Source organism: Malaya genurostris, chromosome 2 (assembly GCF_030247185.1).
Source record: "Malaya genurostris strain Urasoe2022 chromosome 2, Malgen_1.1, whole genome shotgun sequence".
Lineage (NCBI taxonomy): Eukaryota > Metazoa > Arthropoda > Insecta > Diptera > Culicidae > Malaya > Malaya genurostris.
This window is the reverse complement of record NC_080571.1, coordinates 67620430-67636279: the sequence shown is the minus strand read 5'-3', so window position 1 is coordinate 67636279 and position 15850 is coordinate 67620430. Positions and strand designations below refer to the sequence as shown.

At 39.1% G+C, this 15850-nt stretch overlaps 1 protein-coding gene across 1 annotated transcript in view; it reads right to left on the bottom strand.

Moving 5' to 3' along the window:
• Nucleotides 1-5777: 5777 nt before the first annotated feature.
• Nucleotides 5778-15850, bottom strand: part of LOC131428652 (uncharacterized) — a 28584-nt gene continuing 18511 nt past the window's right edge. Inside the window, exons 7-8 of the mRNA XM_058592697.1 lie at nt 6746-6849; nt 5778-6283 (exon numbers count right to left, since the gene is read on the bottom strand). Of these exons, the coding sequence (XP_058448680.1) occupies nt 6091-6283; nt 6746-6849 (297 nt within the window). The 3' untranslated portion in view covers nt 5778-6090. The remainder of the gene's footprint in view (nt 6284-6745; nt 6850-15850) is intronic.

Sequence of the window (15850 nt, the reverse complement as noted above, 5' to 3'; positions counted from 1 at the left end):
CTTCAGTATACGTTTATCCAACTGAGGGTTAGCAGGACCTTTTTTCGACCCGTGTTTGGTTTATCCTCAAAGGTGTTATCCTCACCGAACTTGCTGATTGCATTTCGCACGGCTTTTTCATTTACTCCTTCCAGTTTTGCTATCTTTCTAAGTGACAGTCCGCGTTCTGCGCACCATTTGTACACAATTTTTTGACGTTGTTCTGCTGAAATTCCACGCATTTCGAAACAAACTAATGAAAACGAATAAACAACTGCACAAGTGGTTAGAGAAGAGTGTAAACAACAGGACGCAGCCGTAAAAATTGACGGATTCTGAGCCATTGCAAAATGGCAGCGGTTTTTGGTTGCGTCCATACTTTCTGGGACAGTCTTTAATGGTTTTATAAATATTACTAAGCGATTCTTTAAAAAAAATTATATGAATCATGAATAAGAACAAAAAAGTTTGTTTGGGCATACACTAGCATAACTTTTCCAATTTATAAAACCTTTTTCAATCCACCTAGTGGTATAATGATGCCTTTTTCATATTACTTATATTTTCAAAAACATCACTAGAAGATTCTGTCAAGTTTCTTTTTTTTAAACTTGAATAAAATCAAAAACTTTCTTCGGTATAAACTACCATCACCTTTTCAATTGGGAAACAGTTATGTCATGTTAATAAATATTTAAATGTGGCTACCCTGCACGCTATTCAAAATTGAACAAAGCACGCTGTGTGGTAGGCGGGTGCGTTTTCTTCTTCTTCCGTTCCAGCACGTACCGATGCATACCAATTTTGCATAATTTTGTATGACAGTTTGAAAATTTTTATACTAATTGCCCTATCATTTCGGAAACGGAGGTCGGATCTGTATGAAATTGCACAGTATCTTTAAGACAGTGAGAGCTTTAATATGGATCATGATTTGTGCAAATCGGTTAAACGCCATCGCTTGTGAAAAAATCCTCATGGAATTGAAAATTTTTACTAATCTCACTATAATACCGAAACTGGAAGTCGGATCTGGAACAACTTTTCGAGGACTTTTAGAAGAATCTCAAGACCTATCATTTGCATCTTAGCTTGTAAAAATTGGTTCAGAAATTTTCGAGAAAATTGAATACGCATTTTCTCATAGATTTGCACATATTGCCTTGTAGTTCCAGAACCGGAAGTCCGGATAAAGAAAAAAAAATTCAATAGAGATAAATGGAACTATAAAACCGTTCGTTCGAATCGAAGTTTGTGAAAATCGGTTTAGCCATCTTTGAGAAAGTTGAGTGAAATTATTTGTCACAGACACACATACATACATACATACGCGTTCAATAGTGCTTGTTGGGCGGATATCGCTGTATAAGATTCTGGAAAGCTACTTTCAGAACCGGGTATTGCTCTACGAGACCGAGGAAGGCTTACGCATCACTTCTATCACGGCCGGAGTACCACAGGGATCCATCCTGGGCCCCGGACATCCTGTGGAATATAATGTACGATGGAGTACTGAGGTTGAGGCTCCCCACGGGTGTCAAGATAGTCGGGTTCGCGGACGACATCACGCTAGCAGTCTACGGAGAATCCATCAAAGAGGTCGAACTGAGCGCATCACACTCGAACAGCATGGTGGAAGACTGGTTGCGTAGCATGAAACTGTAACTAGCGCATCATAAAACAGAGATGATGGAGGTAAACAAAAAAAATCAGATCAAGAGGCGTCGGCACATGCTGGTGCCCCTCCAAGAGATCACTGAAGCAATTGGGTGTGATGCTTGACGACAAGCTCAGTTTCGGCAAGCACGTGGAATATGCCTGTAAACGTGCTTCAATGGCGATTGCGGCGCTCTCACGAATGATGGCCAATAGCTCGCCGGTGCGTTCTAGCAAACGCAGGTTACTGGCAGGTGTGGCAGTTTCGATTCTCAGGTACGGCAGCCCGGTATGGGAGTGGGCACTCCGGGTGGAACCCAAATTTGCTGGAGAGCACGCACAGGCTGATGTGTCTTCGTGTGATCAGTGCGTACCGTACAGATACCATCTGGAGATGCAGCCTGCGAGGTGGCATGCATGATGCCTATTGGACTACTCACCAAGGAGAACGCCGAGTGCTACGTTACGCTGAGGAACAGGAACGCCCGTACCAAGGGCAGGTGGACACATCGGCTCATTCCAAGAGTCTCCAAATGGATCGACAGACCCCACGGCAAAGTAAACTTTGGCCTGACGCAGTTCCTCACAGGTCACGGTTGTTTTAGGTGGTACCTCCATAGGTTCAGCCACGCGGCATCTCCTGTTTGCCCTGGCTGCCCAAATGAGCTTGACACGGCAGAACACGTCCTGTTTACCTGTCCCCGCTTTGCAGCACAAAGGAATGGTGTACTGGATGTATGTAGCAGAGAAACTACACTAGAGAACCTAGTCCAGAGGATGTGCCACAGCTAGGAGAACTGGAACGCAGTGTCGACCGCGACCTCCAAGATCGCAGGCATCTAGCAGCGGAATTAGAGTGCAGAACAACAGGCAACCGCGACCGCCGGCCGCTAAAGAGGGATCAGCGAACAAGCTTCGGTTCGGGATTAGACGAGTAGATTGCGACGTAGCTCCGGTATGGATCGTCGGGGCGCCAATGAACCGGAAGCCATCCTCCAACCGGAATCATTGGAGCGATCCTGCCGATCGATCCGTTCACGGGTATCGGAAGCGACGGTTACGGGAGAACTTCCATCGCCGGGGAATTCTTCGCCGGTGTAGGCTAGATCATTCGCCGGGGACTAGCCGAGTAGAAGCCAAAGCACCGACGTCGACTCGTCGGGGCGCCAGTGAACCGGAAGCCACGTTCCAACCGGAATCACAAGGTCGACCTCGGCACTCATTCGATTGTCCCGTGTGGCAAAACACGAGATTCGGTGTCGGGAGAAACTCTTTTTGCGGGGAGCTCTCCGTCGGTGTAGTCTAGATCCTTCAACGGGGATTAGATGAGTAGATTGCGGCGTAACTCCGGTATGGATCATCGGGGCTCCAGTGAACCGGAAGTCATCCTCCAACCGTAATCACTGGACCGACTTAGGCATCCTGCCGTTCACGGATTTCGGAAGCGTATGCCCTGCGAAACTTCCATCGTCGGGGAACTTTTCCGTCGGTGTAGGCTAGATCCACCGTCGGTATTCCGGGGAGGTAAGGTTGGAGATCCAAGGTGTTTTAGTGGGTAGTTCCAATTATAATGTAGTAGTCCTGTGGAGAGTCCCATACTCTATGCGTGAATGCATTTCTCCTTGTAAAAAACAAATACGTACTTACACACAAAAAATTTTGCGTCCTCGACGATCGGTTTTCACTGTGATTACATAGCCTTTCTATATGAGAAAGGCAAAAAACATTGTTTGTTACTGAAAAATTCAAGAGGTTATTGTTATCAAAGCTAAAACAAATTGGCGAAGGATTAATTAATAAAGTAATGTTAAAGAAATGATTTTGTTTAGTAAACATCAAATTCATAAGAATTTAACGTGTATACCTAAAACGTAGTTAAAATATAGTGATAAGCTTCATATAAGACTGATTTCCAATACTGGCCGTAACTGGAGAGTTTATCAAACGTTTGCTTAACTTTGCTTTGAAACCCTTGATATTGATATGAAGTTAGCAGACGTCAGTTTAAACATTATGCAAGTGTTTTGCAAAAAGCAATAACTTTACGTCTGCTTAGCGGTTTATGTTGAGCCGTTAGGTCACGCTAGAAGTTCAACATAAAGACTGTCCCAGAAAGTATTGACGCAACCAAAAACCGCTGCCATTTCGCAATGGTTCAGAACCTGTCAATTTTTATGGCTGCGTCCTGTTGTTTACACTCTTCTCTAACCACTTGTGCAGTTGTTTATTCGTTTTCATTTGTTTGTTTCGAAATGTGTGGACTTTTAGCAGAACAACGTCGTAAAATTGTGTACAAATGGTTCACAGAACGCGGACTGTCACTGAAAAAAGATAGCAAAAATGGAACGAGTAAGTGAAAAAGCCATCCGAAATGCAATCAGGAAGATCGGTGAGGATAACACATTTGAGGATAAACCAAAAACGGGTCGAAAAAAAGGTCCTGCTAACCCTCAGTTGGATAAACGTATACTGAAGGCGTTCGAGCAAAAGTAGGAGGTTTCAGTTCGGGATGTGGCCAAAAAAGTGGGCACTTCGAAGTCAAATGTTCTTCGTGCTACGTTTGAATCTTCGAACCTATAAGAAGCAGAAACAACCAAAACGTAGTCCGAAACAAGAAGCATCGATCAGGCCGAGGGTTCGAAAGCTGTACAAAACAATTATTGCTGGAAATTTGAACTGCATAATCATGGACGACGAAACCTACGTGAAACTCGATTACAAATCCTTGCCGGGACCACAATATTATACGGTGCGAGAAGGGCAAGTGTTAAACCAGTCCGAGATATCGATTGAAGTCGAAAAATTTGGTAAAAAAGCTACGATCTGGCAAGCAATTTGTAGCTGCGGTAAGATTTCGAAACCCTTCATCACAACTGCTTCAATGAACAGCGAAATATACATCAAGGAATGTTTACAAAAACGACTTCTACCCATGATTCGAAGCCACAAGGATCCTGTTGTCGTCTGGCCAGTTCTTGTTTCTTGCCACTACTCGAAATCAACGGTAGAATGGTATACTACCAAAAATGTCACTTTCGTCCCAAAAGACATGAATCCACCAAATTGCCCACAACATCGACCAATTGAGGAATTTTTTGCATTAACGAAGGCACATCTTAGGAAACATGTCTCGGCAGCCGAAACCATTCAACAGTTCGAAAAAGATTGGAAAAAAGTGTCAAAACTTGTCGCCAAGAAGTCTGTACGGAATTTAACGAGGAACGTTCGCAAGAAGATGCGCCAGCTTGTCTACAATGGCTAAGTAGCAAATGTTGAGAATAATATTCTGTTGTTGTAGTCTAATATTATCAGTGTGTCGAATAAAATTTGAATATCTAACACTTGTGAATTATTTACAGCGAAATCAAAGTGCGTCCATACTTTCTGGGACAGTCTTTAAACTGCTACGCACTGATGAATCAAAGACGAAATGTTAAATTAATCACTTAGCATAAATTTAGGTGTGAAAATTTTTTTTCCACAATTCTTGAAAGATATTCTTTTTTAATTTAAAAGTATGTTCTATTTTTTGGATAAAAACTTTATACAATGATAGTAGGAATTTCTTGGAAACTTTCTTAAATTTTAAATGTTGGCTATTATTTAAGAATGAAATTCACAATTCTGCTTTTCATAATGTATCTTCAATTATGTGAAATAGGAAAATGTGTTCGTTACTGAGCTAGTGTCTTAGATAAACCATAGCTCTACATTCGTCGGAAAACAAATGCATAATCGATAACAGTGTTTGACTTCATTTACGGGATATTCAACAATATATTTAACTAAAATACTAAGCAGTTTTTCAATTTTCCAGTATGATTTCACCTGATATATAACGGACCTTTTATAATGTTCACAATTACTAAAATCATTAATATAATCGGAATGTTTACTTCTGATTTGGAGTCATATTTATAACTTAAAGAGATATAAATACCAAGATCTGTCTCCGGTAAAATTTTGGAGGACACAATTAGCGATAACATTGAAATTGTGTCCACCAAAATTTTAGTCAAAACCAAACAAACAAAAAAATTTCACCAAGAAACGCAAAGATATAATTCTTGCTAAGAAAACTGAACTGTTTTTGTCATCTTACCAATAATAAAACAAACATTGACAGTCATTCCCACGAGCCATTTCTTTACTTCTTTTGTAGGTAAAAACTCTCAGTCACATTGTCACAAGTAGAATTCCAATTTAATAATACGATTGCGTCTGGTCAATTAAAATTTACAGCTACCTATCTTGTTCTCCGTTAACTCATTGGCACTAAAATGTTATTATCTAATCAACTACCGTCATTCAAAGCATTTAATACCGGCAGTATGCGCCGCTGTTATTTTTTTCTTCTCTGGTGCCGATAATCATAACATTTGATCGATAAGCGAAGCAGTGTAATGTGGTAAATAATTATCGATAAGATTGAATTCGCACGCTTCCAATTTCCAGTTAAACACCGGTGACGAGACGAATGAACCTCCTGACGTCAGCACGTCCCAGATGGGTATAAACTGCGGGCAGTGGTCCTCCGCAATCCGTCGATCCCCAGGATACCACACCGATCTGACGGCCGCCGGATACCAACGGTCCGCCGCTATCGCCGTTGCACGAATCACGACCCAACTGGCCAGCGCAAATCATGCTGTTAAATGAGGAAACGGTTTGTTGTCAATCAAGCAAATCGCTAAATGATGGAATTCTAGTGTTAGCAATAGATGAAATATTAGCAATTTTGTTAGTATCTTTTCTGGTTCAAGTGTAAATTCAATTTGTAATTTAGTAGCAAAATGATAACTACTTGAACACTCGAAACCGTCAAAATGAATGTTTTAAATAACAATTTGTGAAATGAGTATGCTACTTTTTCCTACATATTAAATGCCTACTATTTTGACTAAATAAAAATCTAGTATTTGTTCTTAGTCAAGTGAATAAAATGCTCTCAATTTAGAAAAAATTATATCAATTCAATAATACGCTCTGTATAAAAATAAGATTAATGAATGGGTAAATAAGTAAAAATTATGTGTTTCGAAATGATCATATCACACTATCTCAACTAATAGATTCAACGAACTAGATTGGAATAATTTGTAATACTTACTTGTCGGTCAAGAGCGATTCTCCCCAAGAACGGGAGCAAACGGATTTTCCAACAATTGGAATTTCAACGGCATACAGTACTGTCGGTAGGCTGTCATCTGTAAGCTGTGCATAGAAAAACGATATAATAATACAGGAACTTAACCTATCTTGTAGATCAGTGGCCCTAAAACAATTAAAATGCGTAGCTCAAATAATTCTGGGGTTTTTGCCTTTCTCATATAGAAAGGTTAGACAATCACTGTGAAACCCGGAGGGCCGAATGACATATACCATTCCACTCAGCTCGATGAACTGAGCAAATGTCTGTGTGCGTATGTATGTATGTATGTGTGTATGTGACAAATAATGTCACTCGATTTTCTCATAGATGGCTGATCCCATTTTTACAAACTCATATTCAAATGAAAAGTCTTATGGTTCCATAGCTCGCTATTGAATTTTATTCCGATCCGACTTCCGGTTCCGGAATTACACGGTGATATGCACCAAAAAAATTTAAAAAATGTCACTCACTTTTCTCAGAGATGGCTCGACCGATTTTCACAAACTTAGATTTAAATGAAAGGCCGTATAGTTCCATAGATTGCTATTGAATGTTATCTTTATCCGACTTCCGGTTCCGGAATTACATGGAAATATGTGCAAGTCTATGAGAAAATGCGCACTCAATTTTCTCGGAAATTTCTCACCCAAACTTACAAACTAAGATGATAATAAAAAAAGATCTTGAAATTCTTTAAATAGTCCTCGAGAAGTTGATCCACATCCGACTTCCGGTTCCAATATTACAGAGAGATTAGTGAAAAATTAGTTTGTTCATTCTTCATAAAAAAAAAACAAAGTATCACGAATCGAAACAAATATCGCTTGCGAATTATTTTGTTCAAAGAATGTATTTAAAATATCTTAAATCTATGATAGTTCAATGCTTATAATGTTTTTAATTCTTATATTCAGAGGCCCGACAAACTGCAGTCCCCCCAGGCTCGAGTTTTCTCTCGACGAGCCTGTCTGTTAACATCCACTTCGAAGAAAGATTCTGAATGACTCGGAGCCCGCCAAGAATCTATCATAATAATACACATCCAAGAGGGTTTTCAAGAAATATCGATAAACCGGAGGTAGCCTTCTTGAACTTTGAAACAACCTTAAACATCGTTTCCCGACATCTACTCATTAAACCCGTTTCGAAAATACCCATATTGTATGGCTTTCCATAGCATATCAATAAACCGGAAGTCGCCACCTTGAATTTGGGAATAGCTTAAAACACCTGCTTCCACGCATTAAATACTTTTCGAAAATAAACAAGGTTTTCATAGAACATCAATAAACTGGAAGTCGTCATTTGGATTTTGAAACTGCTTCCAAACAACATTGTTTTCCGGTAACTATTTATTAAAACATTTTCTAATATACAAGATACGATTATTGCTACAGGAATATTTTCATATTATGCAAAAATCTCTTTGTACGAACGAGACTTGAAAAAAAAATTAGGTCCTTTAATTTGAATCTAAGGGTAAAGTTAGTGCAAAAAAACGTTATATACACACATATATTTTGCGTACTCGACGAACTGAGTTGAACGTCTGTTCAAAAGTCGGTTTTTTCTACATAACCTTTCTATATGAGAAAGGCAAAAACGCGTGCAATACTATTTTTTGTTTGTCCGAAACAGAAAGTTTATGCAATCACTTGAAGTATCAACTAGTACTGACCATACACAGAAAAAAATTATGAAATTTACACGACATGTAATTCGACGATACTTTGAATTAGACATCAACTGAATCAAAAATTTGATTGAAAACCATCATCGATGTAAAATTAAATTATAATATCTAAGAAGTAACTTTATATTCAATTTCCTGCTCCAAATATGTGCATAAAAAAGATATAAATATTTTTATCTGTGTATACCGACTCGACTCAAATCGACGAGATCGCAAAATATCTGAGTGACAAAATTATGCACTCGAGTTTCTCGGAGATGACTGAACTGATTCGCTCTAACTTAGATTTATATGAAAGGTTTTATGGCTCGCGTTATTGAATTTCAACCGAATTCCACTTCCGGTTCCGAAGTTACAAAGAGGAATACTTCAAAACAGTGGAAAAATATGCACTCACTTTTTCATGAAATGGTTTACCCGATTTTCACAGAATTAGTTCCATATAAAAGTTCTTATAGGTTCATAGTATTCTATTGTATTCCGATCCTACTTCCGTAGGGTGACATGTCCAAAAGGAAAAAAAGATATGCAATAATTTTTTTCAGTGCTGGATCAGATTCAAGTTAAAGGTATTGTATTGTCACGCCATTGGAAATTCCGAAAACAGGGGACACAATTAATCATCAAAGATCAACTGTGTTTGCTGTTTTCTCTCAAATATTTTTATGGCAAGAAGGCTTATGAACATGTGCAACAGCTGAAGATTAGAATATTTTTTTAACACAATTTAATTCTACTATAGGTGTACCACGTCGCTATACACATCCACTATGTATGTCACTACACCAGGGGCGACAAGTTCCATAAATTATTGGGAGGGTACAAAAGATTATTACTACAAATCATAAAACTTTGCAATATATAAACATGTTTATAAAGGAAACGGAGAGGTTAGAGTAAATAAAAACCAGCCATGTAAGCAAGTTTAGTCGCTCTTCCAAAGCTTTGATACGATCACAAACATTTTCATTACTACTCTAATAATAACCATTATTCGAAAGTGGTAAAGTATAGCACATTTCATGTTGTAGTAAATTAGTTTAAAAAATTTAGTAACTTAGTTAAGAAATGTGAACGATCACGGAGACGAACTACGGGGATAACAGAAAAAGTGTTATATCATATGATATTTCTAGCAAATTTTGAAATATTTATTTCAGTTGCCAAAATATTTAGAGTGCATGACCACTCCAATAAATCTTTTGGAGGAGCCGCCCCTGCACAACAAGATACAATCTTAAGTGTAGGGTAAAGTGTTATAATATGCCCCTCTTAAGAAAACATTGAGATATTTCTAAATGTACTGATAAATTTTGTTCGAGAATGTATGTATTTCTTTGCAATACGTCTGAGGAACATAATTTTCAATGATTTCGGAAAAAGTGATGAGAAATGATTGATACAAACACATTTTCCAAAACGACCACATTCTCAGTTTTTTCGCTTGCCGTTGGCATAACGCCCCAGCAACCGTATAATATACCTCACAACAAATCAGTGGTATGCCCCACAACAATGATGCAATATGCCCCTTGAAATGTCGGTATAGAAGAAAAGCAGATAAAGAAGATATTCTTTGCATCAGAAATCAATTGCATAATCAAATAATTACAATTGGAAACCAACATTTTTTATCCTCCCAACGCTACTTTTTGTTTTAATAACCGTGATAAATCCTCAAAACAATATTTTAACTCGAAGCATCAGGAATCAGGAATCAGAACAAATTGGCTCAAATGGCACGTTCCCCTTGATATTTGGAGATTTGTGCCTTGCCATCAATTTGTTTTTAGCATCATTTTCCCGATATATAAGAGGGACGGATTGAAAGGAAATTGTAAGGGTTGGACTAGGAGGATGGGAAAAATTGACGACACAAAAACACATAAAAGCAGAAGTAAATTCTGCACCCCTAAGGGATTCTGAACAATCTACTGAGGGTCACATTTAGTGGAAGCAGATGTAAATTCTGAACCTCTACGAGGCCCCGAACAGTCTGCTGTTAATAAAACCTCCAACTCCCGAGAGGATTTAGAGACCTTACAAAAGCGACATCATTCTGCACTCCCGGAAGAATGCAGAACGATTCGCAGTATGTACGAGCAGAAGTAAATTCGGTACCCCCTAAAAGGATGCCAAACAATCTGCTAAACCCTATTTAAGGTGAATACAGAAGAGATTCATTCACTCCAGGAAGAACGATGAACCCTTCCGACTATAGCTCCTTACCACATTGGGTGAGAAACGAGAGAATATCCTTCAATTTTAGCTCCGCATACACAGACTCAACCATGTATGGAGAACCAAAAACCCGGATACGTAGCTGCGTCAATGCGGGACAGTTACATATCAGATGATATGAAGTACCATAATCGCATTCACACAAATCACACGAATAATACTCAGAACGTTGAATAGTAGCCATGTGATAATTGAGTTTGCAATGTCCAGTCAGAGCTCTGACCAGAATACTGCAATGATGCTTGGAGAAATGCAGTAGACACTTTGACATTTTCAGATTTAAATCTGGTAGAAATGCTTTTGTCTGAGCGCAAGTTTGCAAGCTGCGCCAGTAGCTGGCATGTTTGGATGCAGCCCAAGAACGAATCTTGTGCTTTATCCAACTAGTAGAAAGTGGTAAAGCTGGTTCAGGACCAACGAAATCATTCGTTGCACCAGCTCTAGCCAACTCATCAGCCCATTAATTTCCAGTAATACCAGAATGGCCGGGTACCCATAAGAAGTAAACAGCATTTGAAATGCTGAGGTCTACAATTTGAGTTCGACATGCGATCGCTAGATTCGACCGTGAGTCATTCGAACTGAGTGCTTTCAAGGCTGCCTGACTGTCGGAACAAAAATAAATTCGTTTACCACAGATCCTCTGCTGAAGTGCCGATTGTATTCCACACAGAATCGCGTAGATTTCTGCTTGGAACACAGTACAGTATCTACCAAATGAAAGAGACTGCTCCAGCCTCATTTCACGACAGTAGACACCAGCACCAGCACGACCATTCAACAGAGAACCGTCCGTATAACAAACTATGTGTTCATCAAGTTGTCGTTCCAGACAACCAGACAACCATTCCTCACGAAGAGGATAGCTCACATTGAATGTTTTGAAAGGAAAACTGCATGTGAGAGTTAGGTCACTAGGAGCGAGTAAATACTCATCCCACGTAACCATTTGAGACCACAAGCGAGTGCGGCTGGTAGCATAATCTAATGGGTTACTGTTCCAAAGCCCTGTAACCCTAAGACGGTATGCACAAGATAATGCTTCTTGTTTTAGGAACACATGAAGTGGTTTAATGCACAGTAGCGCCTCTAGAGCAGCAGTAGGAGTTGTCGTGAATGCTCCTGTCATCGCCATTAGGACCATCCTTTGGAGATGAGCCACCATACAAGACATCCATATGCTAAAATTGGTCTAACAATAGTTGTGTAGATCCAATGAATATATCTGGGTTTGAGTCCCCATGATTTTCCTAAAGCTCGTCTGCATTGGCCGAAAGCCATGCAAGCTCTTTTAATCCTGAAATCAATGTGAGCAGACCAATTCAGTTTTGAGTCAAGAATAACCCCGACGTATTTAACTTGATTGACCACAGTAACCTCTGAACCGAAGAACTGTAACGGACGAGCTCCTGTGATTATCCTACGATGAGTGAAAAGCACCATTGATGTTTTGCCCGGATTTACAGATAATCCAACCTGACAACACCATTGTTCAACAGATCGCAGGGCTTGTTGCATTAAATCAAAGAGAGTGTTAATGCTTATACCGGTCATCAATATATGATAATCGTCGGCAAAACCATAAGTCGGAAATCCAAGGTTATTAAGTTTCCTTAACAAACCATCAGCGACTAGGTTCCATAAAAGTGGGGATAGTACACCACCTTGAGGACACCCACGGACACTCAGCTTTCTAATCTCTGCTTGCCGAAGCGATGAACAAAGAAGTCGATTGCTAAGCATTGCGTGTATCCAATTTGTAATACTTGAAGGTATGCTATGACCACGGGCTGCTTCCAGAATTGAATTGAAAGACACGTTATCAAAGGCACCTTCAATATCTAGGAAAACTCCCAAGCAAGATTGCTTTTGTGAGAAAGCTTTTTCAATGTTATACACAACATCATGTAACAGGGTTGTAGTGGACTTTCCACGCTGGTAAGCATGTTGCATTCCATGTAGCGGATGCACACCCAAACTAACATTCCTGATATAGTGATCGACTATGCGTTCCACTGTTTTAAGAAGAAATGAGCTAAGACTGATAGGCCTGAAACTCTTCGCTTCCTCATAAGTGTCGCGACCGCCTTTGGGAATAAATTTTACAATTATTTCCTGCCAGGCTCTTGGAATATATCCTGTCGCAAGACTAAAAGTAAGTATTTTCTTCAAAACATGTTTGAAATGTTCATACCCTTTCTGCAGTAACACTGGGAAAACTCCATCCTTTCCAGGAGACTTGTACGGAGCAAAACTCTCAACTGCCCATTTGACCGATTCAATCGTCACAACGCTTCGAGCAAGGGCCCAAGAATCGTAACTACCTGAAAAAGTCTCGGGAAGAGCTGTCGGTGATGGATCCATACATCCTGGAAAGTGAGTGTTAAAAAGATAGTGAATTACATCACCTTCATCAGACAAGTGTTCACCATCTGAAGTTCTTAAGAAACTGACATTAAAGTCCTTAGACTTCGAAAGTAACTTATTTAATCTGCTAGCCTCGTTGAGACTAGAGACATTTGTGCAGAGGCTTTTCCAACCACTTCGCTCAGACGATCGAAGAGCATTTTTGTAAGCCCTTCGAGCCGACACGAATGCCTCCGACCCATTTCTGCGTCGGTGGTTCCAAGCTCTTCTGCATAGTTTCCTTAGTCTAGCAAGTTCAGCATTCCACCAAGGAGTTCCTCTAGTAGCTCGCACAATCCGAAGTGGACAAGCCTCTTCATATGCTGCAACTATGAGTGAGTTTGTCTCGTCGACAACATTTTCCAAATCAATTGGGGTTTCAATTGTTGGTTGGTACCCGTAAAATCTAGTCGCCAAGCCCTCTTCATAGAGGTCCCAGTTTGTAGATTTGGGATTACGATATGTGATAATATCAAATTTAACGTTTGAATGATCAAAGAATATGTACTTATGATCAGACAACGAAGGTTCGAGCTCATCGGAGACGAGCCAATTCACCAACTCATGCGCAATTCTATCAGAGCAGAGAGTTACGTCCAAAACCTCCTCTCTTCCAGATCTCGCAAAAGTTGGACGGTTTCCTGCATTGACTATGTGCAGGTTTGTACTGCTCACAAATTCCATCATATCAGAGCCTCTCGAATTTATATCTGTGCTGCCCCAAATGATATGGTGAGCATTTATGTCACTGCCGATTACAAGCGGTAAATCACTTTTGCAACAGTATGATACAACCTTTTTGAAGTCATCGCTTGGCGAAGGTTGATTATGCGGCAAATATGCCGAACAATCTGTTGAATCGAAGGTGGGTGATTGTTATGAGAAAATTCGTATATCAAAGAAATGGCTTTGATTCTCTAGATATTTATACTATATAGAGACATTAGCACTGCTGAAAGTTAATTACTAAGTTGCAACCGACAATTAGACGTTTTACACGATTAAAATGCTTGTTTAGTCGAAGCAAAACCTTACATCGAAAAGCTATCTAATGATATTTTCAGTTTTTTCATATTTTCCAGCAAACCACAACTGCCAAACTTGCATACCAGAAAGATCTTAAGAAAAGATAACATTAGAGATAAAACTTTTGTTTAGAAAAGTCTTGAATACTTAAAAAAGGAAGGGGGCGTTTTGGCCAGCAGGGACGCTTTATAACACTTTCCCCTATCTGTTTTTTTAAGATTTCTTCAGAAAAATCTTTTCAAAAAACCTGATACACTGATGATGAATATAAATAATATTCGAAATACGTATTTGTGATGTGACGTTCATTAAACATGATTGAAAATGTTGTGAGAATGTAAACAGTGACGTAATATACCTATAGGAGAATTAAATGGTGTTACAAAAATTTTATTCTAGTGAAATCATTTTACTAAACTCCCAAACGCTGATAAATCAATGAGCTGAAGATTGTTTCCAGAGTTGCCATAATCACAAATTTTTATGTTTTCCAGTTTCCTTATCATGATTTATATGAAAAAACTGATCGTTCCTTAAGATATTACACACAGGTTATTATCTACTTTATACATCACAGAGAGCACTCAGAATCCATTATATGTTGAGTTTCGTGATATTAAGTTAATGAAGAAATTATATCCTATAAATGTAAATATATTATAATCTATTACTTTTTCATTATAGTCACTAATTAGTAATAGTTGTTCACTTCTGACGAAAGCAAACGAGGTCACTGAATTACAGTTTGACCGAATTTAATTTTAAGATTAACACGAGTAACTCGTATCAAAACTTAGTTTCGATCTGAGCACTTACAACCGTTGTGAATTTCTAATACACTTTATTTCTACTATTGATGGGGAGGATGTGGTATCCTGAGTTAAGTGATAGTCACAATGAGTTTGAGGATAATGAGAGAAGCGTGTAAACTAAGTGGACGTGTGCCGGATGTTGTCAAACAGTAATTCGGTACAGCACGAACAACAAGCTAATTAAGATTAATAACCACAATAAAGGCAATATCACAACTTGGGTATTTTCCGATCTCGCCGAGCTGAGTCGAATGTTATACTACCCTAGGGGTCTCCGGAGCACAGATCCAATGTCGGGATTTCCAGTAATTTTTATAACCTTTTCATATAGAATGGTAAAAACTTAAAATAAAAGATCCTACACTCTCATTAGAATGCGACTTCCGGTTTCGGAACTACAAGGTGCATTCCAAGAGCGTATTTTATATACAGTGATGTAAAACCTAATAATCAATGAGTAGTAGGCATACGCGTTGAATGCGATATTTTCCATCCAGTCAAATTTTTGATTAAAAAGTCAACTTCAGTGCAATTTCTCGGTGTAGAATTTTCGATGAAATCAACCAACTAATCATCTTAGGTTTTATCTTGCATCAAGTTAGACGTGCTTTCCTGGAATGCTGGAATATTGTGATTGAAGGTAACCGTCGATTGCTGCAAAAAGGTGAGTTTTAGGCATTTGGAAAGTTTGCTAGTGGTATTGTGTGCAGATTTTGCGATTTAGCTATAGGAAAGGAGAGAATGCCATGGAAATTCGAGGATCGAATCGGTCTTTTGCGAAGTAAAGCAAGTGAAAAGAAGCACTGGAAACAAATAAAATAGAATCAAACAAGATATGAAATAATAGAAGGATGGGAAATAACCCCAATTAACATGGGGTAT